This window comes from Sparus aurata, chromosome 17, assembly GCF_900880675.1.
Source record: "Sparus aurata chromosome 17, fSpaAur1.1, whole genome shotgun sequence".
NCBI classification, from domain to species: Eukaryota; Metazoa; Chordata; class Actinopteri; order Spariformes; family Sparidae; genus Sparus; species Sparus aurata.
This window is the reverse complement of record NC_044203.1, coordinates 29276020-29302950: the sequence shown is the minus strand read 5'-3', so window position 1 is coordinate 29302950 and position 26931 is coordinate 29276020. Positions and strand designations below refer to the sequence as shown.

The window sequence follows — 26931 nt, the reverse complement described above, 5'->3', positions numbered from 1 at the left end:
TTTCACTGTGTGCAACTTAAATTTGCCATACGCCCCCCCGTGATATTAAACATACAAAATTAATGTCTTTTTTTGTTTTGGTTTTTTGCGGAGGCGCTGGCGCTCGTTGGGCCCCATGTGCACGTAGGCCCCTGGACCTATGCCCATGAAGCCCATTGGGTAATCCGGCCTTGAGTGGAACCACACTGCAACACTGCAGGTTAATTTGGTTAATCAGTGTTAAATATAACAATGTTATTGTTTTTATAGTAACTGTGTGAATCACGTTGTCAATAAAGGCTAATTACAGAGTTTTGTCATGTATAATTCATTTGCAGAAATTCCGCCTCATCAGGGCGGTGCTACAAACACTTTTAGGTGAATATATATATAAAAGACACATGTGGAACTAAAAAAACATTACATTTTTGTCGCCGTCACACCCATGTTCACTTCTGTGACTTCCTCATTTTCAAGTCAACTTTTGCAGGATGTTTGAAAAAGCAGCACAACTCTGAAGGAACTTCACTTCTCTGTTCATCTTTCATGGTGTACTGTAAGATCTGAAGAAAAGGTAAGTCACCTTAACTTCTATATGACACATCAACTCATGAACATTCATGCTTATAATACAACTAAATACTAGAAACTTAAATATTGAATCATGTGACTTCAGATTGATGAACATTTCAAAAGTAGAAAGGAAAAAGACATGTTGCGAAATGTGGAAAAATTTCTATTAAACACTCACTTTTGTAAGTTTTAGTGACTTTTGTAAGTTTTAGTCACTTTTGAGTGTATTTTTTGCCTAACACAACTTTAAGCTCTGTAAAAACAAAGAAAATACAGAAATAAAATGAAATATGTTGATCACTTTTGCCTGCATCATACTGTACAGTTTAGCTTCTTGTGTTCCAGTTCAATGTCAAAGAATCTGACAATAATTTGGTTTTGCAAATTCCTCACAGTGAGTAGAAACACAGTCAGTAACCTTTTGTTAAGTGTTTCCATCGCAAAACTTCATAAAAGTCTGTCAAGTTTTTTAATTAGTAACAATGAATTGAATTGTTCAGTCAAAATTTTTAAAGGACATGATTTAAAAGCAGTAATGCGTCCCTATTTTCCCCTAAGAATGATCAATAAGTGTACCCAGTACCTAGAATAATCTAATTATTTTAGGATTCAGTTAACTTTCAGTGTCTCAGAAACCTCTACAGCATAGCTCACTAACAGGTGGACCACGATCAAAGTCTGGACCCAGACGCCTACTGGGTATACTCAGCCAATCAAATCTGTGCATTCCAGGAGGATCAACATTGCGACTCTGTATACAGACAGATGAAAGACGAGTGGGATATTAGAGGGAAAGAAGAAGAAACTGTAAAAACGTTCACTTGTGAAGATGTGTTGAGATCTATCTGTTGTAAAACTGGTTGAGACTGTTAAGATTTGAAACATTAAGAAAGAAAAAGGGAAACTCAAGCTGCTGCTACACTTTATTTTAGTTTTCAAAAAGGACTTTATTTTAGGGGTTCGGTACGCACAATTTTTATTTTCAAATGCAGCCCTTATTCTCCTTAAAGAGAGAATAAAATGATACATATCTACGGTCTTATATATCTGTATAATTGAATTTTAAGTGACAATACATATTGTCAAAATTAAATCATAACACAAGTTAGACATGATGATGTTCTGGACCTTTGCATCAGGAAATGTAACTGGACCTATTTGAATTTTAGTTGGATATCCCTCTAAAAGGCTCTACAGTCTTCTTTGGAGCCTTTTTATATATATATTTATACACTGACAAAAAAGGTAACAAAACATTTCTCAATCTGCAACATCTGCACATATTGTGTTCAACAGTGGCCTATAAATCCAACTCTAAAAATCTGAGTTGATGAAAGATGAAATGTACCAAAGATGTGAATTGTTCCATGTGTGTTCTCCAGAGTTTCTGCCTCTCCTGACACACAGAGATGGCTGCAGCTCTGACTGTCCTTCTCATTGGCTGTCTGCTGCAAAGTGAGTTGAAGTTCATTCACATTTTATTATAAAAACTAGAAATATGTCACGTTAATCAGACATTCAGCCCAGAGTACATGATCTGTAATACATGCTGCAGCAAATAAAGGATGGAGTGAACTAAAACAGTCTTCTGCTGCATTTCTCTGAGAATTTTGATTGTTTTATCCAAACTTTTAGAAAAACAATGTGAAAATAAAGAATATTGATTTTGGATTATTTCATGATTAAAGGTACAGTGCTGAGATTTAAACAAAAGCAACCAAATGGTAAAATGTCCTTCTCTTACTGTAAAGCAGTATTCACTTGAACATATTCAAAGATTTGTGTCTTGTGTTTCAGCTGCCCTGTGTGGACAGTTCAAGACCATTATACCGAAGACTATAGAGGTTCTGAGTGGATCCTGTGTGACCATCCCCTGCTCCTTTGATGTAGAGGACAAATATAACTCATGCCTTGATGAAACATGTAGAGCACTGTGGAAATCTGATCAGACTGTTGTGTTTGACAGCAGTAATCCACAATCAAGTGCAATACAAGGAGAACTGAAAGGAGACTTAACAAGAAAAGACTGTACCACAACCCTGAACAACATGAGACCTGAGCACAGCAAAGAATATTACTTAAGAGTGGAATGTGATCATTTGAGACGTAATTTTCTTGACCATAAGTGGCACATTTCAGTCACAGGTAGGTTTTACAGTCCATTTACCAACACTTCAGTCATAAGATCCTTTCTAGAACTGCTGTGACCTTGTGTTGCATTTGCTGCATTTTACAAAAAAAATAAATATGAAGAGTAATGATTACTGTTTATTTATTGATTGTTCAATTGTACTTTCCCACCAGATGTTCCACCCACACTGACTCTGACTCCGTCCACACTGAAGGTGGAGGAGGGAACCTCAGTGAGTTTGAAGTGCTCTGCTCCAGCTCCCTGTCTGTCTCATCCTCCAGCTCTGACATGGAGCTCCAGCCTGGGTCACATTCAGGAGTCACTGCAGGTGAATCAGGACAGAACTAAAGTCCAGACCTCTGTTCTGACCTTCACTGCTTCTCGCATTCATCATGGAAAGGAAATCTCCTGTACTGCAGTCTACAACAAACAAGATGGCAGCTCTCAGTCAGTTAGCACAAGTTTGACAGCTGATATTTTACGTAAGTTAATTTGTCCTCTGCTGAAATTCATCATAATTTCACACTTTATGATGATCTTTTGTCAGTTTTTATTTATTTATTTTCACTTAGTTCGAATCAGGTTATAAACAGTTTTTTAAATAGTCCATTATTACATTTGTCGATAAGGGTGCCCCCATCATGACTTTTGTGGCTGATCATCAATCATTAATTGATGGCAGCAGTATTGGCAGATGCTGATCATCAAATCAAAAAGATGCTTCTTTACTTTATTGTCACAAATAGTTGTCAGTTTTAAGTGGCATAATGAAAAACCATTAAAATGTTTACAAAATATGTATATTTATTTTTCTTGATAAAGAAATAAGTGTATAAATTATTGAACAAAAACTAGAAACTTATCTGTGAACTGTGAAAACAGAATTAAGAAAAAAGAAAGAGGACAAAGAATCGTCTAACAAAGATGTAGGGAAACATTCTGTGTGTCAGTCTGAGTTGTTTCAGTCTTTGTACCATGAAGCCACGACTCCACCACCTGGTCACTGCTGGTATCTGCTTACATGTCTGAGCACAGTTTGGTAAAATGATGTTAAGTATCTGTAACTCTAAACTCAAAGTACTTCTACCTCCAACTGTACTCAGCTGAAATACTGTTACTGTAAACATGTTGTGTTGTCACTAAACTGCACTTCACTGTTTAACACTTCATGTTCTTTAAATAGAAACTTTCAGCTCGACTGAGTGTTTCAATCTGCTGGAAGCTGTTAGCTCTGTTAGCTGTTAGCTCTGTTAGCTGTTAACTTTGTGAGCTGTGGGCTTCGGTAGCTTTTGGCTCTGAACCAAACACAGCAGGACTCTACTGCTCACTGGCTGCTAACAGCTAAACTTTAACCAGCTCTCCCCCTGCTGACTTCAAGTCCCTTCTTGGCTCAATATGTTTTTAATAGTTTTATTAGGTCCTACCAGCAAGTCCTTTGTGACTGATCACGCTACAGTACTTGAAACAAATACTAGATGGCAACAATCAGTGGCCGATCAAACCTGAGCATCTTTTGTAATCCATCAACAGAAAAAGACATAATATAGAAGAAAGTAATTGTCAACAATTTTAATAAGTGATTAATCAAAAGTCATTTTCTCAAAGAATAACTGCAATTAACATTTACTTCATGATGATCAGTTCAAGTCGAAACAAATCCACAGAAAAAAGGAGTGTGAGAACAAAACAGGAGTTTTACAGTCATTTGGGATTCTTTTATGAATAAAGTGATCATGCTGAGATTTTAGCAAATCAACCCAACAGTAAAATTTCTTCATTACTGTAAAGCAGTATTCACTTATTCAAGATTTGTGTCTTGTGTTTCAGGGCCTGCACAGTTTATAACCTTCATGCCACAGACTATAGAGGTTCTGAGTGGATCCTGTGTGACCATCCCCTGCTCCTTTGATGTAGAGACCAGATTTAAGTCACACCTTGATGAAACATGTAGAGCACTGTGGAAATCTGATCAGACTGTTGTGTTTGACAGCAGGACTCCACAAACTACAGGACATTTGGCAGGAAACTTAAAAAACAAAGACTGCACCACAACCCTGAACAACATGAGACCTGAGAACAGCAAGAAGTATTTTTTCAGACTTGAATGCAACAATAACCTTAAACAGGATTTTAAAACAAGGCAGGTGGAAATTTTAGTCAAAGGTAAGTTTTAAAGTCCATCTTCTTATACTTCAGTCAACAACTCCTTCTAGAAATACTTTGACTTCAGTTTGGTTTTATTTATTTTTTTGTAAATAAAATCAAGATGTAGAGTAATGATTACTATTTATCTATTGATTGATCCAAATGTACTTTCCCATCAGATGTTCCACCCACACCGACTCTGACTCCGTCCACACTGAAGGTGGAGGAGGGAACCTCAGTGAGTTTGAAGTGCTCTGCTCCAGCTCCCTGTCTGTCTCATCCTCCAGTTCTGACATTGAGCTCCAGCCTGGGTCACATTCAGGAGTCACTGCAGGAGAATCTGGACAGAACTAAAGTCCAGACCTCTGTTCTGAACTTCACTGCTTCTCGCATTCATCATGGAAAGGAAATCTCCTGTACTGCAGTCTACAACAAACAAGATGGCAGCACTCAGTCAGCTAGCAAAAGTTTGACAGCTGACATTTCATGTGAGTTAATTTGTCCTCTGCTGAAATTCATCATAATTTCACACTTCATAATTGATCTTTTTTCAGTTTTTATTTATTTATTTTCACTTAGTTCGAATCAGGTTATAAACAGTTAATTAAACAGTCATTCGTCATTACATTTGTCAATAAGGGTGACCCCATCATGACTTTTGTGGCTGATCAACAATCATTAACTGATGGAAGCAGTATTGGCCGATGCTGATCATCAAATCAAAAAGATGCTTCTTTACTTCATTGTCACCTCTAGTTGTCAGTTTTAAGCGGCATAATGAAAAACCATTTAAATGTTTAGAAAATGGGATGAGAATCAGCACCTCCAAATCCAAGGCCATGGTTCTCGATCGGAAAACAGTGGCCTGCTCCCTCCGGGTTGGGGGAGAGTTCCTGCCTCAAGTGGAGGAGTTTAAGTATCTTGGGCTCTTGTTCACGAGTGAGGGAAGGATGGAGCGTGAGATTGACAGGCGGATCGGTACAGCAGCCGCAGTAATAATGAATTTCCTTTGCAGGGTGGCAGGGTGCTCCCTTAGAGATAGGGTGAAGAGCTCTGTCACCCGGGAGGAGCTCGGAGTAGAGCCACTGCTCCTCCACATCGAGAGGAGCCAGCTGAGGTGGCTCGGGCATCTGTTTCGGATGTCCCCAGGACGCCTCCCTCGGGAGGTGTTCCTGGCATGTCCCGCCGGGAGGAGACCCCGAGGAAGACCCAGGACACGCTGGTGTGACTATGTCATGCAGCTGGCCTGGGAACGCCTTGTGATCCTCCCCGGAAGAGCTGGAGGAAGTGTCCGGGGAGAGGGAAGTCTGGGTGTCCCTGCTCAGGCAGCTGCCCCCGTGACCCGGCCCCGGATAAGCGGACGAAAATGGATGGATGTTTAGAAAATATGTATATATATTTTTCTTGATAAAGTAATAAGTGTATAAATTATTGAACAAAAAATTCAAAACGTATCTGTGAATTGTGAAAACAGAATTAAGAAAAAAAAAGAGGACAAAGAATCGTCTAACAAAGATTTAGGGAAACTTTCTGTGTGTCAGTCTGAGTTGTTTCAGTCTTTGTACCATGAAGCCACGACTCCACCACCTGGTCACTGCTGGTATCTGCTTACATGTCTGAACACAGTTTGGTACAATGATGTTAAGTATCTGTAACTCTAAACTCAAAGCACTTCTACCTCCAACTGTACTCAGCTGAAATACTGTTACTGTAAACATGTTGTGTTGTCTTTTTAACTGCACTTCACTGTTTAACACTTCATGTTCTTTAAATAGAAACTTTCAGCTCTACTGAGTGTTTCACTCTGCTGGAAGCTGTTAGCTCTGTGAGCTGTTAGCTTTGTGAGCTGTTAGCTCCGTGAGCTGTTAGCTCTGTTAGATTTTGGCTCTGAACCAAACACAGCAGGACTCTGCTGCTCACTGGCTGCTAACAGCTAAAAGCTAACCAGCTCTCCCCCTGCTGACTTCAAGTCCCTTCTTGGTTCAATATGTTTTTAATAGTTTTATTAAGTCCTACCAGCAAGTCCTTTGTGACTGATCACGCTACAGTACTTGAAACAAATACTAGATGGCAACAATCAGTGGCCGATCAAACCTGAGCGTCTTTTGTAATCCATCAACAGAAAAAGACATGATATAGAAGAAAGTAATTGTCAACAATTTTAATAAGTGATTAATCAAAAGTCATTTTCTCAAAGAATAACTGCAATTAACATTTACTTCATGATGATCAGTTCAAGTCGAAACAAATCCACAGAACAAAGGAGTGTGAGGACAAAACAGGAGCTTTACAGTCATTTGGGATTCTTTTATGAATAAAGTGATCATGCTGAGATTTTAGCAAAGCAACACAACAGTAAAATGTCTAAATTACTGTAAAGCATTATTCACTTATTCAAGATTTGTGTCTTGTGTTTCAGGACCTGCACAGTTTATAACCTTCATGCCACAGACTATAGAGGTTCTGAGTGGATCCTGTGTGACCATCCCCTGCTTCTTTGATGTAGAGGACAGATATAAATCAAATGTGGATGAAACATGTAAAACAATGTGGAAATCTGATCAGAATGTTGTGTTTGACAGCAGGACTCCACAAACTAGAGGACATTTGACAGGAAACTTAAAAAACAAAGACTGCACCACAACCCTGAACAACATGAGACCTGAGAACAGCAAGAAGTATTTTTTCAGACTTGAATGCAACAATGACCTTAAACAGGATTTTAAAACAAGGAAGGTAGACATTTTAGTCACAGGTAGGTTTTACAGTCCATCTTCTTATACTTCAGTCAACAACTCCTTGTAGAAATACTTTGACCTTAGTTTGGTTTTATTTTTTTAAATAAATAAAATCAAGATGTAGAATAATGAATTCTGTTTATTTTTTGATTAGTCCAAATGTACTTTCCCACCAGATGATCCACCCACACCTACTCTGACTCCGTCCACACTGAAGGTGGAGGAGGGAACCTCAGTGAGTTTGAAGTGCTCTGCTCCAGCTCCCTGTCTGTCTCATCCTCCAGCTCTGACATGGAGCTCCAGCCTGGGTCACATTCAGGAGTCACTGCAGGAGAATCAGGACAGAACTCAAGTCCAGACTTCTGTTCTGACCTTCACTGCTTCTCACCTTCATCACAGACTGGAAATGTCCTGTACTGCAGTCTACAAGAAACAAGATGGCAGCTCTCAGTCAGTTAGCACAAGTTTGACAGCTGATATTTCATGTGAGTTAATTTGTCCTCTGCTGAAATTCCTCATAATTCTAAAGTGATCTCTTGTCTCTTAGTTTTCATGACTATTTCTAATTCAGGGATGAAACATATGTTCTAATAATGCTCAAGTTGATCAAGAGTGAAATAATTCGGGAATAATTATGATAAGTCATTAAGCACTGTTTAGTTTTTAAGACAAATTGCAAAAATTCACTGTTCACTGTTTTCAAAAGATGAGAATTTGCTGCTGTTCTCACTTTTTAACACTGTAAATTAAATGTCTGGGTTTTTGGACTGTTGGTCAGACAAGAGGCTATTTGAAAGTACTCCGGTCCTGGCAGTCCTCCATCACTTACATTACAGGAAAATGTAGAAGAGAAAATGTACATTTAAAATGATTTATTCACCACATCTTTCAGATGCAAGATTAGTCTTTAAACTATTCCCCAACATTATATATAAGCAACCATGTTAATGTATTTCAAAGAGCAGGTACATTTGTATAGGTTTCAGTCCAAAAGGTGGGTGGAAGTTCAGAAACAGCAAGAAAGCTTGTTGCTGTTGTAGTTTATGACTATTGAAATTCAGATTTTAGCAGCACAAATTAAGTAAATTTAAAGTATTCATATCACAAGAGAAAAAATTAGACAATTTTTACCCTGGGAAGCATTTTTACAACATGGGGTCAGCAATCAGACTTCAGCAAAAGAAAATGGGGCATAATCTTAATTTTTTTATTAAAAAATATGTGTTAACATTACACCTATAAATAATACAAATAATTTGTCATTTTTTAGATCCACCAAAAAACACCACAGTGTCAGTCAGTCCCTCTGGTCCAGTACCAGAGAACAGCAGAGTTACTCTGACATGCAGCAGTACTGCCAACCCTGCAGTAAGGAGCTACACCTGGTACAGAGCTGACGGAGATCAGGAGGTTGTCATGGGGACCCGAAAAGTTTTAGACATCACAGCTTCTGAAGTCAGCGCAACTTTTTCCTGCAAAGCTGAAAACGATGTTGGAGCTGGACGATCCAACACAAGAAAAATAGAAGTTCAATGTATGTATCAAATTTCAAGCTTAGATGTTGTATATACCATGATGGGTCTCAATGTCTGCAGTGCAGCAAATTTAGAAATAAGCATTCTATCATATAATGGTGGATTAACCTATCAAGAAGTAGTGACCAAAAGCAAATATTAGTTACCATCTTGTACTTACACAGGTGTTAGAAATCTGCAGACACCAGTAACACAACAGTGTCATGGTGACATTACAACTTCAAAAGAAAAACTGACATAATCTGCCGTAATTTTCATTATAGTATAAAGTTGAACCCATAAATAGGGAAGGTTGATATATTTTTTTTATTGTAAATCTTGATTAAAAAAAACTGTGACAATTATGTACAGTTACAACAGTCATGACAACATCATATGCATGTCACCATGACACGCATGAGTGAAAACTTTATGGATTCAAAACTAAAGATCTGTGTCCTGAATGAGATTCAGTAAAAAGGTTTAAACAAATGTAAGGTAACGTGATTCCAGTATGCATTTTGTACCATTTTAAGAGCTTTAAACATGCAGGTATATTATCAGATACTAGTGAAGTAAAATTATTTTGGACAGGATAAACTTGACATGAAACTTTCATATTGACCAATACTGACCTACAATAATTTGTGTTTTTCCTGATTCATTAATCTTATTCTTCAGACTCAACCAAACACACTACAGTGTCAGTCAGTCCCTCTGGTCCAGTACCAGAAGACACTGACGTGACTCTGACATGCAGTAGTGCTGCCAACCCAGCAGTAAAGAACTACACCTGGTACAGAGCTGACGGAGGCCTTGAGACTTTAATTGGGACTGGACATGTTTTAAACATTAAAGCTTCTAAAGTCATTGGTCCTTTTTTCTGCAAGGCAGAAAATGTTCTAGGAGCTGGACGATCCAACATCAGTGAAATTGATGTTGAGTGTATGTATCAAATTTCTTACCTGTATATTTTCTGTACACCCTGATAGGTCTAACTTTATGCAGAGTTCTGCTTCACAAATGATACTATCTTGTCCTTGATTACTTAGATATACAATTTCTGTTTCAAAATATCTAACAGTGGCAACTAATGTTGTTTTTTTGTATTCCACCCCACTAGATTATCGTGTTTAATCAGACTCAAAACTGGTGCACATAAAAGCCAGGGATGTGCACGTGACACTAGCGCACAGGGCAATATCACTAAGTGGAAAATTATCCTCATGAGGGAGGGTTGAGTGCTTGTTATAGCCCCGTGTTAGTGGGACCATATTGCATGCGTAGCTAAAATGCTGACTCACAATAAAAACATTTCAACACATCTAAAACATGTAGTTATGCAACATCAAAATGACACCTGCAGCATCATCATTATTAAGAAACAGGCATTTGAACAAGTCAGACACAGTATGTTATTATCAATAAACCTTACATAAATACTAATAGCAGCACCGTTTGTCTAGGAGCTTATTTTGGTTCTCACCCGTCAGTATCTACCAATTTAGAACCTGTACCTGATATGTATGCCTGGCGAAAATGTATTTAATATATCTTGTACACAGATATTAGAATTTACAAATGACAATGTAACCTATATAATTCATATGTTTCATTACTTATTTTTCAGACTCACCCAAACATACCACAGTGTCAGTCAGTCCCTCTGGTCCAGTACCAGAAGACACTGATATGAATCTGACATGCAGTAGTGCTGCCAACCCAGCAGTAAAGAACTACACCTGGTACAGAGCTGACAGAGGCCAGGAGACTGTCATGGGGACTGGACATGTTTTAAACATCAAAGCTTCGAGAGACAGTGGTCCTTTTTTCTGCGAGGCAGAAAATGCTATTGGAGCTGGACGGTCCAACATCAGTCAAATAGATGTTCACTGTAAGGGAGGGTTGAGTGCTTGTCATAGCTCTGTGTTAGTGGGACCATATTTTTGCATGCTTAGCAGAAATGCTGACACACAACAGAGACATTTACATACATCTAAAACACGTAGTTATGCAACATCAAAATGACACCTGCAGCATCCTCATTATGAGGAAACAGGCATTTGAATATGACAGACCCAGCATGTTATTATTAATAATCATTTCATGAATACTGATAGCAGCACCGTTTGTAGAGGAGCTTACTTTGGTTCTGACCAATGAGTATCTACCAATTTAGAACCGGTCCTTGATATCATCACTGGCAAAAATGTATTTAATGTATAGGGAACACAGATATTAGAACTTACTAAAGACAATGTAACAGATAATTCAAATGTTTGTTTCATTACTTTTTCTTCAGATTCACCCAAACACACCACAGTGTCAGTCAGTCCCTCTGGTCCAGTACCAGAAGACACTGATGTGACTCTGACATGCAGTAGTGCTGCCAACCCAGCAGTAAAGAACTACACCTGGTACAGAGCTGACGGAGGCCAGGAGACTGTCATGGGGACTGGACATGTTTTAAACATCAAAGCTTCGAGAGACAGTGGTCCTTTTTTCTGCGAGGCAGAAAATGCTATTGGAGCTGGACGGTCCAACATCAGTCAAATAGATGTTCACTGTAAGGGAGGGTTGAGTGCTTGTCATAGCCCCGTGTTAGTGGGACCATATTTTTGCATGCTTAGCAGAAATGCTGACTCACAACAGAGACATTCACATACATCTAAAACACGTAGTTATGCAACATCAAAATGACACTTGCAGCATCGTCATTATGAGGAAACAGGCATTTGAATATGACAGACCCAGCATGTTATTATTAATAATAATTTCATAAATACTGATCGCAGCACCGTTTGTAGAGGAGCTTACTTTGGTTCTGACCAATGAGTATCTACCAATTTAGAAACGGTCCTTGATATCATCACTGGCAAAAACGTATTTAATGTATAGGGAACAGAGATATTAGAACTTACAAAAGACAATGTAACAGATTATTCAAATTTTTTTTTCATTACTTTTTCTTCAGATTCACCCAAACACACCAAAGTGTCAGTCAGTCCCTCTGGTCCAGTACCAGAAGACACTGATGTGACTCTGACATGCAGTAGTGCTGCCAACCCAGCAGTAAAGAACTACACCTGGTACAGAGCTGACGGAGGCCAGGAGACTGTCATGGGGACTGGACATGTTTTCAACATTAAAGCTTCCAGAGTCAGTGGTCCTTTTTTCTGTGATGCAGAAAATGTTCTAGGAGCTGGACGATCCAACATCAGTGAAATAGATGTTCAGTGTATGTACCAAATTTCTTACCTGTATATTTTCTGTACACCCTGATAGGTCTAACTTTATGCAGAGTTCTGCTTCACAAATGATACTATCTTGTCCTTGATTACTTGATATACAATTTCTGTTTCAAAATATACAACAGTAGCAACTAATGTTGTTTTTTTGCATTCAACCCCACTAGATTATTGCGTTTAATCAGACTCAATACTGGTGCACACAAAAACCAGGCATGTGCACGTGACACTAGCACACAGGACAATATCAGCAAGCGGAAAATCCTCCTCATGAGGGAGCCTTTCCACTCTGCAAACACAAATGTGGTCCTGTGAGCACAGGGCTGTGAGGATCACAAGCTTGACCCATGCTTGAAACTGCTCAACACTCATGCTGTAATCAAGTTGACTTGAGACACAGGGAGGGTTGAGTGCTTGTTATAGCCCCGTGTTAGTGGGACCATATTTTTGCATGCGTAGCAGAAATGCTTCATCACAATAGAAACATTTCAACACATCTAAAACATGTAGTTATGCAACACCAAAATGACACCTGCAGCATCATCATTATTAAGAAACAGGCATTTGAACATGTCAGACAAAGTATGTTATAATCAATAAACTTACATAAATACGTGTAGCAGCACCGTTTGTCTAGGATCTTATTTTGGTTTTTACCCATCAGTATCTACCAATTTAGAACCTGTACCTGATATGTATGCCTGGCGAAAATGTATTTAATATATCTTGTACACAGATATTAGAATTTACAAATGACAATGTAACCTATGTAATTCATATGTTTCATTACTTATTCTTCAGACTCACCCAAACACACCACAGTGACAGTCAGTCCCTCTGGTCCAGTACCAGAAGACACTGATGTGACTCTGACATGCAGTAGTGTTGCCAACCCAGCAGTAAAGAACTACACCTGGTACAGAGCTGACAGAGGCCAAGAGACTGTCATGGGGACTGGATATGTTTTAAACATTAAAGCTTCCAGAGACAGTGGTCCTTTTTTCTGTGATGCAGAAAATGTTCTAGGAGCTGGACGATCCAACATCAGTGAAATAGATGTTCAGTGTATGTATCAAATTTCTTACCTGTATATTTTATATAGGTCTAACTTCATGCAGAGCGCTGATTCACAAATTATAATATTTCGTCCTTGATTGGCTTATTTATTTGACGGTCCAACATCAGTCAAATAGATGTTCAGTGTAAGTATCACAATTGGTCTTTGGTGTCTGATGTGAACTGCCACCTGATTCTTTCTCCCTTTGTCCACCGACTCCTGCTCACAAACTTTAACCAATTCCTTGTCGATGTTACTAGTCGACCCACTGGTTAAACTAACATAACCCTTGGCTAAAATGGCTGCAATCAATTTATTTACAAATATATTTACACAGATTATTGAATGAGCACAATTAAGCCCCCAATATGTTTCAATTAGTTTTCTTGACTTGCAACGTTTCAACAACCACCTTGTTATATCATTACTTCTGGTCAAACTTGATCAAACATGACTTTAGCTGACTCATGTCTGTCTTGTCTGTGTTCATCACAGTTGCTCCACAGATCCTGTCCTCATATGACTGCATTCAAACTGCAGACCAGCTCAACTGTTCCTGTGAGACAGTGGGGAATCCTCCTCCTGCTCTACAGTGGTATTTGGATGGGTTACCTGTCAATCACTCTGACAGGTTTGCCATCAGCAGTGAGCCTCTAAACGTTTCAGGTCTGAGCAGCATCATCACTGTGAGTCAGCCATAACAGAGGGAATTTTCCACTTTGCTCTGCAACAGCTTCAACTCCCTGGGATCAACTACTCAGAGATTTTTTGTATACAGCCTGAAGCCTCACGGTTTGTCTTTGTGCTCAATACAAGTTCTGTTGATTATTTGGAAACTATCCTGATTTCTTGTATTTCCATTGTACTCATGTATTTACTCAGCTTATGACTTCACATATAAACACTGTAGTATTCTCTTAAGGTTTATTTAAAATCTAGAATAAGACATACCCTAAATACTAGTTTCTTCTGCCTTGCTAATAATCATTAAATGTATCTCAGGCTATGCATACAGGATGACTGAGCCACTGTTGAATAAAAGTAACTCTCAACAGTGATCTGATGAGTGTTATGTTATTTCTTCTGACAGGTCCTGAACAGTATCTTGGACCGTACAGCGGACTTCTTCTCTTGGCTGTTGTTGTCGTATCTCTCTGTGTGAACGTCTTGTTGACAATCTACATGGTGTTCCTTCGGTATGATGTTACAATAGATTATATAGATTTTGTTGAAAGCTCTGCTGGTTCAGAGAAGGATGGTCTGTAGAAGACAGAAATTAATGAGTATACGCATGTTTCTTTCTCTTGTTACCTTAAAGCAAAGCGAGGAAGAGTGTGAAGCCAGAAGAAGAGGACAGAACCTACATGTCACTGGAGCGTAGAGAGCTGTCTCCAGAGTATGATGTCATCGGCCAAACTCCAAAATGACCACGTCAGCTTCCTCCAATGATGAGCCTGATAATTATCATATAACTTAACTAAAGGTTTTATTGCTTTTTTCCCCTACTTAAGACTTTGTTACTCTGCTCTCTCTTGAAATGCTTCAAATTCACACTTAGTTGTGAGTGTGTATGACTATTAGTTTTTTTTCTTTTCTGGGAGGTTTGAGAACAATACATCAGAAGAATAAAATGTAATTCAAATGAATTTTAAATAAATCAAATAAATCTCTATGAAAACTGTCATGTAAAATTTTGTCGGGATGAACTTTGTTGTAGTGTTCTTGTTTATACTACATGTTAATGTTTGAGGGAGTGAGGTTTTCACTTTTGTTGGTCTTGAAGCTCTGCTGGTCTGGAGAAGTAAGATACATTTTGAATGAGGAGACAGACGTCTTTCTATTGATCTTTTTAACTGGAAATGAAATATTGTGAACAGCAGAACTGACTATATCTCCCTCTATATATTCACACATTCTCCTTCCTCTTCAAATCTTGCTGCTTAAATTACCCACAGTGCAATTCAGCCACTGAGTGACATCACTCAAAGCAGTTTAGCAGATTACATGCAGCTTCCTCTGGAGCCACAAAAGACTTTATAATACTTTTTACACATACAGCAGTCCAATACAGTACAGTCCAGTACAGTACAATAGTGTGTTCAAGACCTGTGAACACACTTTGATGTATAAAGTTGTTTGAGTTACACTTTAACAGTTATGTTTTAGTCATTCACTTTGCATAAATAATGTCCTCATGGTGAATGCACCATCTGCCACATTCACCCACACATTCACACATTTACTGTCAAAACGCCAATGGAACAGACATTAAGAGCATTTTGGGGTTAAGTGTTTTGCTCAAGGACACTTCAATAAGCAGCCAGTAGAACCACATTGCAACACTGCAGGTAAATTGGTTTCTCTCAGTAATAATATTACAGTGTTATTGTTTTTATATCAACAGCGTAACTCACTTTGACAATAAAGGCTAATTACACAGTTTTGTCATGTATAATTGATTTGCAGGAATTCCCCTCATCAGGTCGGTGCTACAAACACTTGTAGGTGAATATTTGGATGAAAAGGCTTTTTGTGATCAGTAAAGTGAAAACTAGGATCAAGACACATGTTGAACTAAAAAAAACATTTAAAATGTTCGTTGTTACACCCATGTTCACTTCTGTGACTTCCTCATTTTCAAGTCAACGTTTGCAGGATGTTTGAAAAAGCCACACAACTCTGAAGGAACTTCACTTCTCTGTTCATCTTTCATCGTGTACTGTAAGATCTGAAGAAAAGGTAAGTCACCCTAACTTCTATATGACACATCAACTCATGAACATTCATGCTGATAATACAACTAAATTCTAGAAGCTTAAATATTAAATCACCTGACTTCAGGTCAATGAACAATTTCAAAAGTAATAATAATAATAATAATAATTATAATAATAATAATACATTTATTTATAAAGCGCTTTTCAGGGTAAACAAAGACACTTTACAGGTTTAAAAGCAGTATAATAAAAACAACACACTAAAAACATAAAAAGAGAAAAGTTATGCATTAAAAGCAGTTTTAAAAAGGTGAGTTTTGGTGAGTGTTTTGAAAGTTGTGAGCTCTGTACAGTCTCTGATGTGTTTGGGGAGGGAGTTCCAGAGGGATGAGCTACTGAGAAGGCTCTGTCACCCCATGTCCGTTGCTTGGTCCTGTATGGTGGAGGGAGGAAGTTTGTGTCGGAGGAGCGGAGGGTGAGGGACGGGTTGTGGTGGTGGAGCAGGTTGGTGAGGTGTGTGTGCGTGTGTGTGTGTGGGGGGGAGCAGTCGGTCAATGTTTGTTAAGTAAAAGTGACTCAACAAAACATCATAAAAGTCTGGCCAATTTGTAAGATTTAAAAAAAGAGCAGTTATTAATTTAATTGTTCAGTCAAAGTTTTTAAAGGGAGTGATGTAAAAGCTGTAATATGTCCCCCAAGTGTGTTAAATATTCATAATAATTTAATTATCTTGGGATTCAATTGACTTTCAGAGTCTCAGAATCCTCTACAGTCTTCTTTGGAGCCTTTTCTACATTGACATTGATAAAAAAAAAAAGGAATATAGGTTTACAAATCATTTCTCAATCTGCACAATCAATCATATTGTATTCAACAAATCCAACTCTAAAAATCTGACTTGATCTAAAACCGTGGACCGAGCCGCCAAAAGGACGGGCAAATTGGCGGCTTGGTGCTCTGTCTAAAAACGACTAGTGTTTCAGACAGCGGAGGAACACTATGGCAGAACAGATGTGTTTTTTAAGGACTTAAGCATGTAAACCGTTTGTAGTAGTAACCAAAATAAAACAATAAGCCTAAGCATGAGCATTATATGTCTGCTTTAAATCCAGCATAAATACTGACTTCAGATCAGTTTTTGTTAGTACCAGTTTAAGTTTTCTGGGTTCAACAGCTCTGCATGTTGACAAATTTGCGTCCAAAATTAAGACTAGCTCACCCTCAAAATCATGAGCAAGCTAAAACCCAAAGTTAAAATGAATATGTCGATGTAAGCTGGACGGAGTGTAACACTTTCTTATTTTCAGGGCTGTTTGTCAAAAACCTACAAAGAGTGAGTGCACAGGTGACACCAGCAGAGCTGTGATGAGTCGAGGCATGACAGGTGAAATGGAAAATAAGGTAAAGACCATTTTCTACATTGGGTATTAAAGTAGGCATAATCCAGCTGTGCGTCTGATGTTTTATTTTTATTTCAGGTGTCTTTCTTGTCTGAAGAGGATATTTATGTCAACACCAATGTGATGAGACAGTCAGATAAACTAGAAGCTCAACTAGGTCATCAACATGTTGCCAATCAAAGCTCAGAGAAGCAGGATGAGGAAGGCAGCGACGTGTTGTACGCCAGCGTGATTTGGAAAAGCAAGAAGAAAAGGAGGAAGAAGGAAGATCACTCTGGGGAAAATAACTTCTATCTGGAAGAGGAGAGGTGCACTGGAAAAAATGCACAGAAGGCAGTCTCCACTGAATACGCCCAAGTTACATTTAGATAGATAGATAGATAGATAGATAGATAGATAGATAGATAGATAGAAAGAAACAATAAAATACTATATACAACTACTTAAGTAGCAATAGAATAAAAAGAGAGGCAGTATAGTGAAATAGAATAGAATAAAACACAGAGGATAAGGTGCAGTATTTATATAATAGTAATTTAAAGCGCATTATTTGAGTCTTATGGAGAAACTCTGTTTTTACGTTGGTTGGAATCTGTTTCATCTGATAATGTGATGATTTCTAAAGCACTGTCTGTGTTTTAGTTAATGATTATACATAAGATGATGTTATATTGTCAGTGTTTAATCCCTTACAAAGAATCAGCACCTCTCTGACTGTCTCACAGAAATAACAAATGTAAAGGTCTTCTATATTCAATATGGTTAATATTGTATACCAGTTTGCATCACTCTGCTACATGCAAACCGGGCCTGTACTATATTTGCTGAGCAGTCTTTTTGTGTGAGGTTTTAATTTCTTTGCCTGTTTGTTTTTGCAAGCTGAATCGTTGAGCATCGTTACTCTACTTGGTAGTTTTTGTCTATCGTATGATGTGATTGTAAAAATGCAGCGCAGTGATGATACATCGTTTCATACACGAGACATCTGTAACGCAAACAAAGTCTCTCTTTCTCTCTCTCTGTCCATGTTATCTACATAATAATATTAATAAATAATTTATTATGTTAAACTATATCTGCAGTTTTTTTTATATACTGTATTCATTTGACAGATCATTACAGACAACTTTTTAAACTACAGCAATTTGAATACTCTCAAACTACAATTGAGTTGACACTATACACGTGCTACAGTTCTGTTGTCTGTGCTACGAAATGTTCAGCCTCCGTAGCCCCAGTGCTTTGTTTAAAAAGTGAATGCACAGCCCAGCTATTTATAAATCATTCCATGTTTATCAGCTGCATATTTTCACCAGGATAGTACTCTCTGTCTTTGCATCTTATTTTGATCACAGTCGGTTTGAATCAAAGTGCTTGTGACGTCTCAAATGTGGCTTTGGCGTGCAAGATTAAAGGGACAGTGTGTAACGATTAAAGTAATTTATTAACTCAAATCAAGGTCTTCATTCATAAGTAAGTCGTCATTGATGTACAATTACCTCTGCCAACAATCTGACTTATCCTCCTGAGCGAAGAATTACCTATCTGAATATACATAGCACAGGCAAGCTCTATGGAGGCCGCCATGTCTTTACGGTTTTAAAAAAACTATGGACTGCCAAGAGGGACACAAAGCACTACGTGGTACTACGTAGTAAGGCTAAACGCGTTTTCGCTCAGAGCTAGCTTGACTGCGCAACTGAGAGGGAGCTCAGTGAAAGCGCTCGTCATTAACAATAACAATAACCAACTACATCTTTACCTCATTACTTGAATCAGTAGAAATACTCGACGCTGCTGGGAAAGAGTCCATATTTTGAAAATGAGTTTCTTGTCCCTCAGGGCCACCGTAGCCTCTGTAACGTCTCCAACGTCTTCAGAACGGGAGGGGTGAGCAAAGGAGTGTTGCAATGTAGAACCTCACAGTTAGATAGCGCTGAATACTTGATATATGACACACTGTCCCTTTAAGCCGGATCTATAAAAAAATTACTCAGCCTCTTAAGAACAATATATGACTGAAGTCCATATTGCCCGGCCCTACAAGAGACTAAAAAATGTAAAGTGTTTTTCTAGAGCTGTTTGCTTTATTGGCTATTATTGTTTAGTCTGTTATTTAGGCAATTATTTTAAAAGACGATTATGTATTCTTGGTCCAGCTTTCTTAGTATTCTGTCCAATGACCTGGTAACATTTAAAATCATATTTAATTTAAAATATTGTGAATCTTAGTGGGAATAACAGCTAACTGTCTTGCCACTTTTTGTAATTAGGGTTAAAAATATCCAAGGTGGTTTAAACAATGCATTTAATCTTAAGTGCCCACATACCATTAAAATATAATAATCCCATGGCCTGCCTGGAGTCATGTACATCAGGTCTGATTTTACTCTTGTGGACTGATGATTGGTACAGCTGCCAGTGTTCAGCTGATTGAGTCTATCATCCCTTTTCTGATTTTCTGAATGACCTTAGTGATAAATAATAGCTCTTATGAGAAATTCACCTAATGAAGTCTTGCATATGAGACAACAGTGCATTTGGCACTTGGAAAAATTAGCCTATTAACCTCCCTTAACACTCTATTCAGGGGTTATTGACACCACAGACCGAGGGACAGAAAACACTGTCAGCTGCATCAGGAAATAACAACCTCTCAAAAGATACTGACATTTGAGGAAAGTAAACCATCTCCTGCTCAGAGTTACTGAATATAATCATACTGCCATCTAGTGTAGGCTCATAGTTGTTTTTTTCCTTTATCAGAAAAAAGAAAATAGAAATGACCTCACAGAGTAAAAAGACTTCGGAAACAGCAACCTCGTCACTGTAGAGACCTGTCCTATCCAGACGGCTCGATGTTGTTGTTGGGTAGGAGTTTCACCATACAACAGCAAACCATAAGATGAAAGTTTAGTACCAATAAAAATAAAGCACAACGCTCCCTGTTTCAGAGATTTATAAGTTAGGCACGTATAATAGTGAGGACAAGAAAGGAAATTTCACATAAGCCCTTGCAACCCGCATGAAGGCCGGTTGGGTCAACAACATACAAGTGGAAACTCAGAGCTCACACGTTCCTTCACGACTCTGTAAAGACACTCCCACATAGAGTTTATGTAACTCCTCTCCAGTTAGTTAGAACTGAAGAAGCCTCTTGGATGAGAGGTGAAACATCTTCAATAAACTGAAACAGGTCCAGTTGCCTAAGATACAGCACCTCAAAGAAAGGAAATGATGATTTTCTATGTTAAGCTTTGTGCATTGTGATGCCAACATCCTTACTTTAGAGGACAAAACATGGAGGGATCTGTCTTATTTCAAAACAAAAGTTGTTACGTTACTCTTTTTTCAGGTCAACCTAAACACACCACATAGTCAGTCAGTCCCTCTGGTCCGGTACCAGGGGGGCTTTAATATGATGCTGACTTGCAGTAGTGAGCCTAACATGAAGCTCAGACATGTTTCAAACGTCAAAGCTTCAGAAAAGAAGAGTCCATTTTTTCTCAAAAGAAGAGAATGATCTTGAACGATCAACAGACTTAATGTTCCATGATGCATTGTGGTGTTTCAGTAACGTTTATGAAAATATAAATTCCAAAAAATGAAATCATTGTATGTATTGTGTTGTTCTTGTTGGTTGTGAGTCAGTGAGTAGTTAAGAAGTGATTTAAAATAAACTGAAGCTGTCAATGTTCTGCATAGTGAGGTGAGAACAGTGTGTTAAATGTGTGTGGCACATCAGGGTCGCTTCAGATTTGAGTGCTGAGTTTTATCTGTTTATTCATAGTAATTATTTATTTATTTTTTTAAATTACTTTTTGATTCTGTTGTTAATTGAAAATTCAATTCAAAAGTGTTGGCAAGACCATAGATTTGAAATGGTTGGTATAACAGACAATGTTATTTTATTGTATGTGTCCAAACACTGACTACTTGGACTGTTTAAACCTCTCTCACATTTCAACGTCACAACCATGTTCTACTGGGTGTGACTTCCTGATTTTCAAGTCAACTCTTGCAGGCTGTTGAAATAAAATAAAGGTGCAAAAACATTTGAGGAACTTCGCTCCTCTCTACATCTTTCATCTGTCAGCTTGAAAGGACTGGAGAAAATGTAAGTCATGATAACTTCAATATGATGCATATCGAATCATTACTTATTTTTGAATACAAAACTAAATTCCAGAACCATGAAGTCACTTGACATCATGATATCTAAAAGACAGAAAGAAAGCAAAACACTGAAACTTTGCAAAAACTTTTGTGAAAGGTTCATTTCGATTCAGCACCTTGGAACATTTTAACATTGACGGTTTATTAGGGTTTTGGACATTTGGTTACTGTTGAATATTAGTTGCCTTTGACACTGCATATTAAGTAGATAAATAAAGACAAAATGTGTTTGTCACTTTTGCCTTCCACATACGTGATAGCTTCCTTTTTTTCCCTTCGATCATTATTTCGTTGCAGTTGGTAGGACAGGCTAGAGGTCAGAAACCTCTCCAGGTATAACTACGGTATTTTTTTCCTCATATAAGGTGCCAAAGACAGTTACAGTTACTATGTTACTTTTGTTTGGTCATGTAACGTTGTTTTGTGGGACATTTTCTTTATTTTGTTGAGTGAAGGACATTCGTAGCTATCAGACTGTCAGACCGACAAGCCCTCAATACGCAACGCCGGCTTATCTACTGACTCTTTGTCACATTTCTGGCTGAATAACAGTGTCTGTCACCAGCAAAAAACTTTGACTCATCAAGTGTTGTTGAAAAAAATCCCCACGACCGTCAGCCCTCCAGACCGAGACTTCAGTGAACTTCCCCCCAGAAAACAGCCTCCGTTCCCGCAAGTGACAGAGTCAGACACAATGGTTGGTCTTTAAGGCGGAGATGCTTCGCTCTGTGTGAACAACCAACGGCGGAGAATTGGTGAACTGCCGCTGCAGCGTGTGTGTGGACTGCTGTTATCAATTTTGTTGATTATCTCCATCATCATCGAGTCCCGAAGCAGATGGATTCAGCATCGAATTCTATAAATGTTTTCAGGATACACTGATTCCATTCCTTATTATACTATTCAATGATATAATCAAAGCTGAATCCATGCCAATAACTATGCACACAGCTGTCATCACATCAATACCAAATCCTGGAAAAGATCATACGCAAATGAGCAAATATAGACCACTTAGCTTACTTAACAATGACTACAAGCTCTTTGGAAAGTAAACCATCTCCTGCTCAGAGTTACTGAATATAATCATACTGCCATCTAGTGTAGGCTCATAGTTGTTTTTTTCCTTTATCAGAAAAAAGAAAATAGAAATGACCTCACAGAGTAAAAAGACTTCGGAAACAGCAACCTCGTCACTGTAGAGACCTGTTCCATCCAGACGGCTCGATGTTGTTGTTGGGTAGGAGTTTCACCATACAACAGCAAACCACAAGATGAAAGTTTAGTACCAATAAAAATAAAGCACAGTGCTCCCTGTTTCAGAGAATTATAAGTTAGGCATGTATAATAGTGAGGATAAGAAAGGAAATTTGACATAGCCCTTGCAACCCGCATGAAGGCCTGTCGGGTCAACAACATACAAGTGGAAACTCAGAGCTCACACGTTCCTTCACGACTCTGTAAAGACACTCCCACATAGAGTTTATGTAATTCCTCTCCAGTTAGTTAGAACTGAAGAAGCCTCTTGGATGAGAGGTGAAACATCTTCAACAAACTGAAACAGGTCCAGTTGCCTAAGATACAGCACCTCAAAGAAAGGAAATTATGATCTTCTATGTTAAGCTTTGTGCATTGTGACGCCAACATCTTTACTTTAGATGACAAAACATGGAGGGATCTGTCTTATTTCAAAACAAAAGTTGTTACGTTGCTCTTTTTTCAGGTCAACCTAAACACACCACATAGTCAGTCAGTCAGTCAGTCCTTCTGGTCCGGCACCAGGGGGGCTTTAATATGATGCTAACTTGCAGTAGTGAACCTAACATGAAGCTCAGACATGTTTCAAACGTGAAAGCCTCTGGAAACGAGAGTCCATTTTTCCTCCAAAGAAGAGAATGATCTTGAACGATCAACAGACTTAATGTTCCATAATGCATTGTGGTGTTTCAGTAACGTTTATGAAAATATAAATTCCAAAAAATGAAATCATTGTATGTATTGTGTTGTTCTTGTTGGTTGTGAGTCAGTGAGTAGTTAAGAAGTGATTTAAAATAAGTTGAAGCTGTCAGAGTGAGGTGAGAACCGTGTGTTAAATGTGTGTGGCACATCAGGGTCGCTTCAGAGTTGAGTGCTGAGTTTTATCTGATTATTCATAGTAATTATTTTTTTATTTTTTATTATTACTTTTTGATTCTGTTGTTAATTGAAAATTCAATTCAAAAGTGTTGGCAAGACCATAGATTTGAAATGGTTGGTATAACAGACAATGTTATTTTATTGTATGTGTCCAAACACTGACTACTTGTACTGTTTAAACCTCTCTCACATTTCAACGTCACAACCATGTTCTACTAGGTGTGACTTCCTGATTTTCAAGTCTACTCTTGCATGCTGTTGAAATAAAATAAAGGTGCAAAAACATTTGAGGAACTTCACTCCTCTCTACATCTTTCATCTGTCAGCTCGAAAGAACTGGAGAAAATGTAAGTCATGATAACTTCAATATGATGCAGAGCATTCTGCTTCTGATCGAATCATTATTTATTTTTGAATACAAAACTAAATTCCAAAACCATGAAGTCACTTGACATCATGATATCTAAAAGACAGAAAGAAAGCAAAACACTGAAACTTTGTGAAAACTTTTGTGAAAGGTTTATTTCGATTCAGCACCTTGGAACATTTTAACGTTGACGGTTTATTGGGGTTTTGGACATTTTGTTACTGTTGAATATATTAGTTGCTTTTGATACTGCATATTAAGTAGATAAATAAAGACACAAAGTGTTTGTCACTTTTGCCTTCCACATACGTGATAGCTTCCTTTTTTTCACCTTCGATCATTATTTCGTTGCAGTTGGTAGGACAGGCTAGAGGTCAGAAACCTCTCCAGGTATAACTACGGTATTTTTTTCCTCATATAAGGTGCCAAAGACAGTTACAGTTACTATATTATTTTTGTTTGGTCATGTAACGTTGTTTTGTCAGACATTTTCTTAATTTTGTTGAGTGAAGGACATGTGTAGCTATCAAGGGAAACATCCGTAGACTGCAACTGTTTCAGAATACTGCTGCCAGGCTTTAAACAGGTACAAAGAAAAGTGACCATATCTCCCCAACCCTTGCTGCTCTCCACTGGCTGCCTGTGAGTTATAGAATTGATTTTAAGATTTAACTACTTGTTTTTAAAGTCCTGAATGGTCAGGCTCCTGCCCATATCTGTGACCTGCTTTTACCCTACGAGCCTGAACGATCCGCCGGCACAGCTTTACTCATGGTCCTGAGGTCCCGTCTCATTACAAAAGGTGGACGGGCCTTTGCTGTCCGCGCTCCACAGCTTCTGAACTCCCTGCCCGGCGATCTCAGGCAGGCTAGATCAGTGACTTCTTTTAAATCTCTTCTAAAGACTCAGTTTTATCGATTGACCTTCTCTTAATTTTGTTTTATTATTCGTTGTATGATTACCTTATTGAGGATGTGTGATTTTTAATTTCTAATTTTTCATTCCTATTTTAATTTTTGGCAGCTTTACTATGCTTTTATTTTATTTTATTTTTTGTTGTTTTTGTTGTTGTCAGGCAATTGTATTTGGTATGTTTTTATTTCTGTTTTTATTTCTGTTATTCAGCACCTTGTAACATGCTTTTGAAAGGTGCTATATAAATAAAGTTATTATTATTATTACTACTAGTGCAGTGCCCGTAAGAAAAATGTATTCCTATAGAGAAGTGGGAGGTTAAGTATCTTCTTCATGGATGGCCAAATGAGGCTGTGTTTGAAGGTGGGACGACAGGGATATTTAGGTTTGTTGTGAAATCTGATATTCCAGGGTATAATTGGCCGTTTTTGACTATTTTTGATTTTGCCATTATATTACACCTTAAAAATTATTTACTTGGTGTCATTATTTTCAGCACAACCTCACATGTGTGACTATACAGTTATTCTTTTATTTTGACAAACTGTATTAACACAATGGACCTAAAATCACACAAAAAACCCATAAAATCCGAGTAGGAAAAAGTTAGATTTTTTTTTTTTACTTTAAACCACAAATATGTTTAACAAACCATTTTGTATTACTTATAATGCAAATATAAATTGTTGTTTGCTAAATATTCATATTATATTTATAATTCATAAAATTATATGTAACTATTTACATTTAAATGGCGGACATTATTTATCCTAAGTCCGGTTTTGGACTTGCCGGTGCGTGTGTAGCTGCGGCTAGCAGCTAGCTACACACGAACATCCACAGATCTGATTCGACTTTGTTGTCCGCGCGTCTCCGGATCTCCTCAGACCGGAACAGACTTGTGCGGACTCTTTTAGTCTCATTAATCCACAACAGTCAGTTTAGATGCACAGAACAGAACAGAATGGGACTGAGCCGCTGCAGGTATAAATCTGCTTGTTTCTTAAGGTGGGGGGTAGCGATGGGATCTGCAATGATTGGCTCCGGTGGACAATGCTCGCGAATTTGTAAAGCATTTATGAAATAATTTATTAATGGTATCATTGCAGTCCAAACAAATGCAAAGTCGCACACCCTTGAAACACGCAGCAGCCATGTTGAAAGTCTCAGGTCAGTCTGATCCTGATCCGTAGAGATATCTGAGGAACACACACACACACACACACACACACACACACACACACACACACACAGACAGACAGACAGAGATTCCTTGCTTTTATAGAGAGATTATCAGACTATCAGACCGACAAGCCCTCAATACGCAACGCCGGCTTATCTACTGACTCTTTGTCACATTTCTGGCTGAATAACAGTGTCTGTCACCAGCAAAAATCTTTGACTCATCAAGTGTTTGTGTTGAAAAAAAATCCCTCCAGACCGAGACTTAAGTGAACTTCCCCCCAGAAAACAGCCTCTGTTCCCGTGAGTGACAGAGTCAGACACAATGGTTGGTCTTTAAGGCGGAGATGCTTCGCTCTGTGTGAACAACCAATGGCGGAGAATTGGTGAACCGCCGCTGTGGCGTTAACTCAGCGTCTCTGTGTGAAAGGGGCTGCTGTTATTGATGTTGTTGAATATCTCTATTATCAATCTTTTATAAAAGCCTGGCAAATTTATAAGAATTGTATTTTAGATTAATAAAGATTCACCTACTTTTTTGGTTACAGCTTTTAAAATAGTGATTTAGAAGCAGCAAGAGTTATATGTATGCTGCGTAGCCATTTCCTCATGACATTTTGATAACACCTTGTAGAATCTAATTTTGTTGTCAT

At 38.2% G+C, this 26931-nt stretch overlaps 2 protein-coding genes across 2 annotated transcripts; both read left to right on the top strand.

The window, feature by feature from the left end:
• Positions 1–502: 502 nt before the first annotated feature.
• Positions 503–7538, top strand: LOC115566914 (myelin-associated glycoprotein-like). The gene is made up of 6 exons (XM_030392983.1): positions 503–553; positions 1935–2007; positions 2350–2396; positions 4552–4846; positions 5008–5316; positions 7414–7538. Coding segments are annotated over exons 2-6 (699 nt in total). The 5' UTR covers positions 503–553; positions 1935–1961; the 3' UTR covers positions 7416–7538.
• On the top strand, positions 2678–14997 carry LOC115566909 (B-cell receptor CD22-like). Its single transcript, XM_030392974.1, has 9 exons — positions 2678–2697; positions 2857–3165; positions 8837–9100; positions 11383–11646; positions 12055–12318; positions 13130–13393; positions 13881–14177; positions 14476–14581; positions 14704–14997. Exons 3-7 carry the CDS (start codon positions 8983–8985, stop codon positions 14084–14086), a joined length of 1116 nt encoding a protein of 371 aa, XP_030248834.1. The 5' UTR covers positions 2678–2697; positions 2857–3165; positions 8837–8982; the 3' UTR covers positions 14087–14177; positions 14476–14581; positions 14704–14997.
• The last annotated feature ends 11934 nt before the right edge of the window (positions 14998–26931 follow it).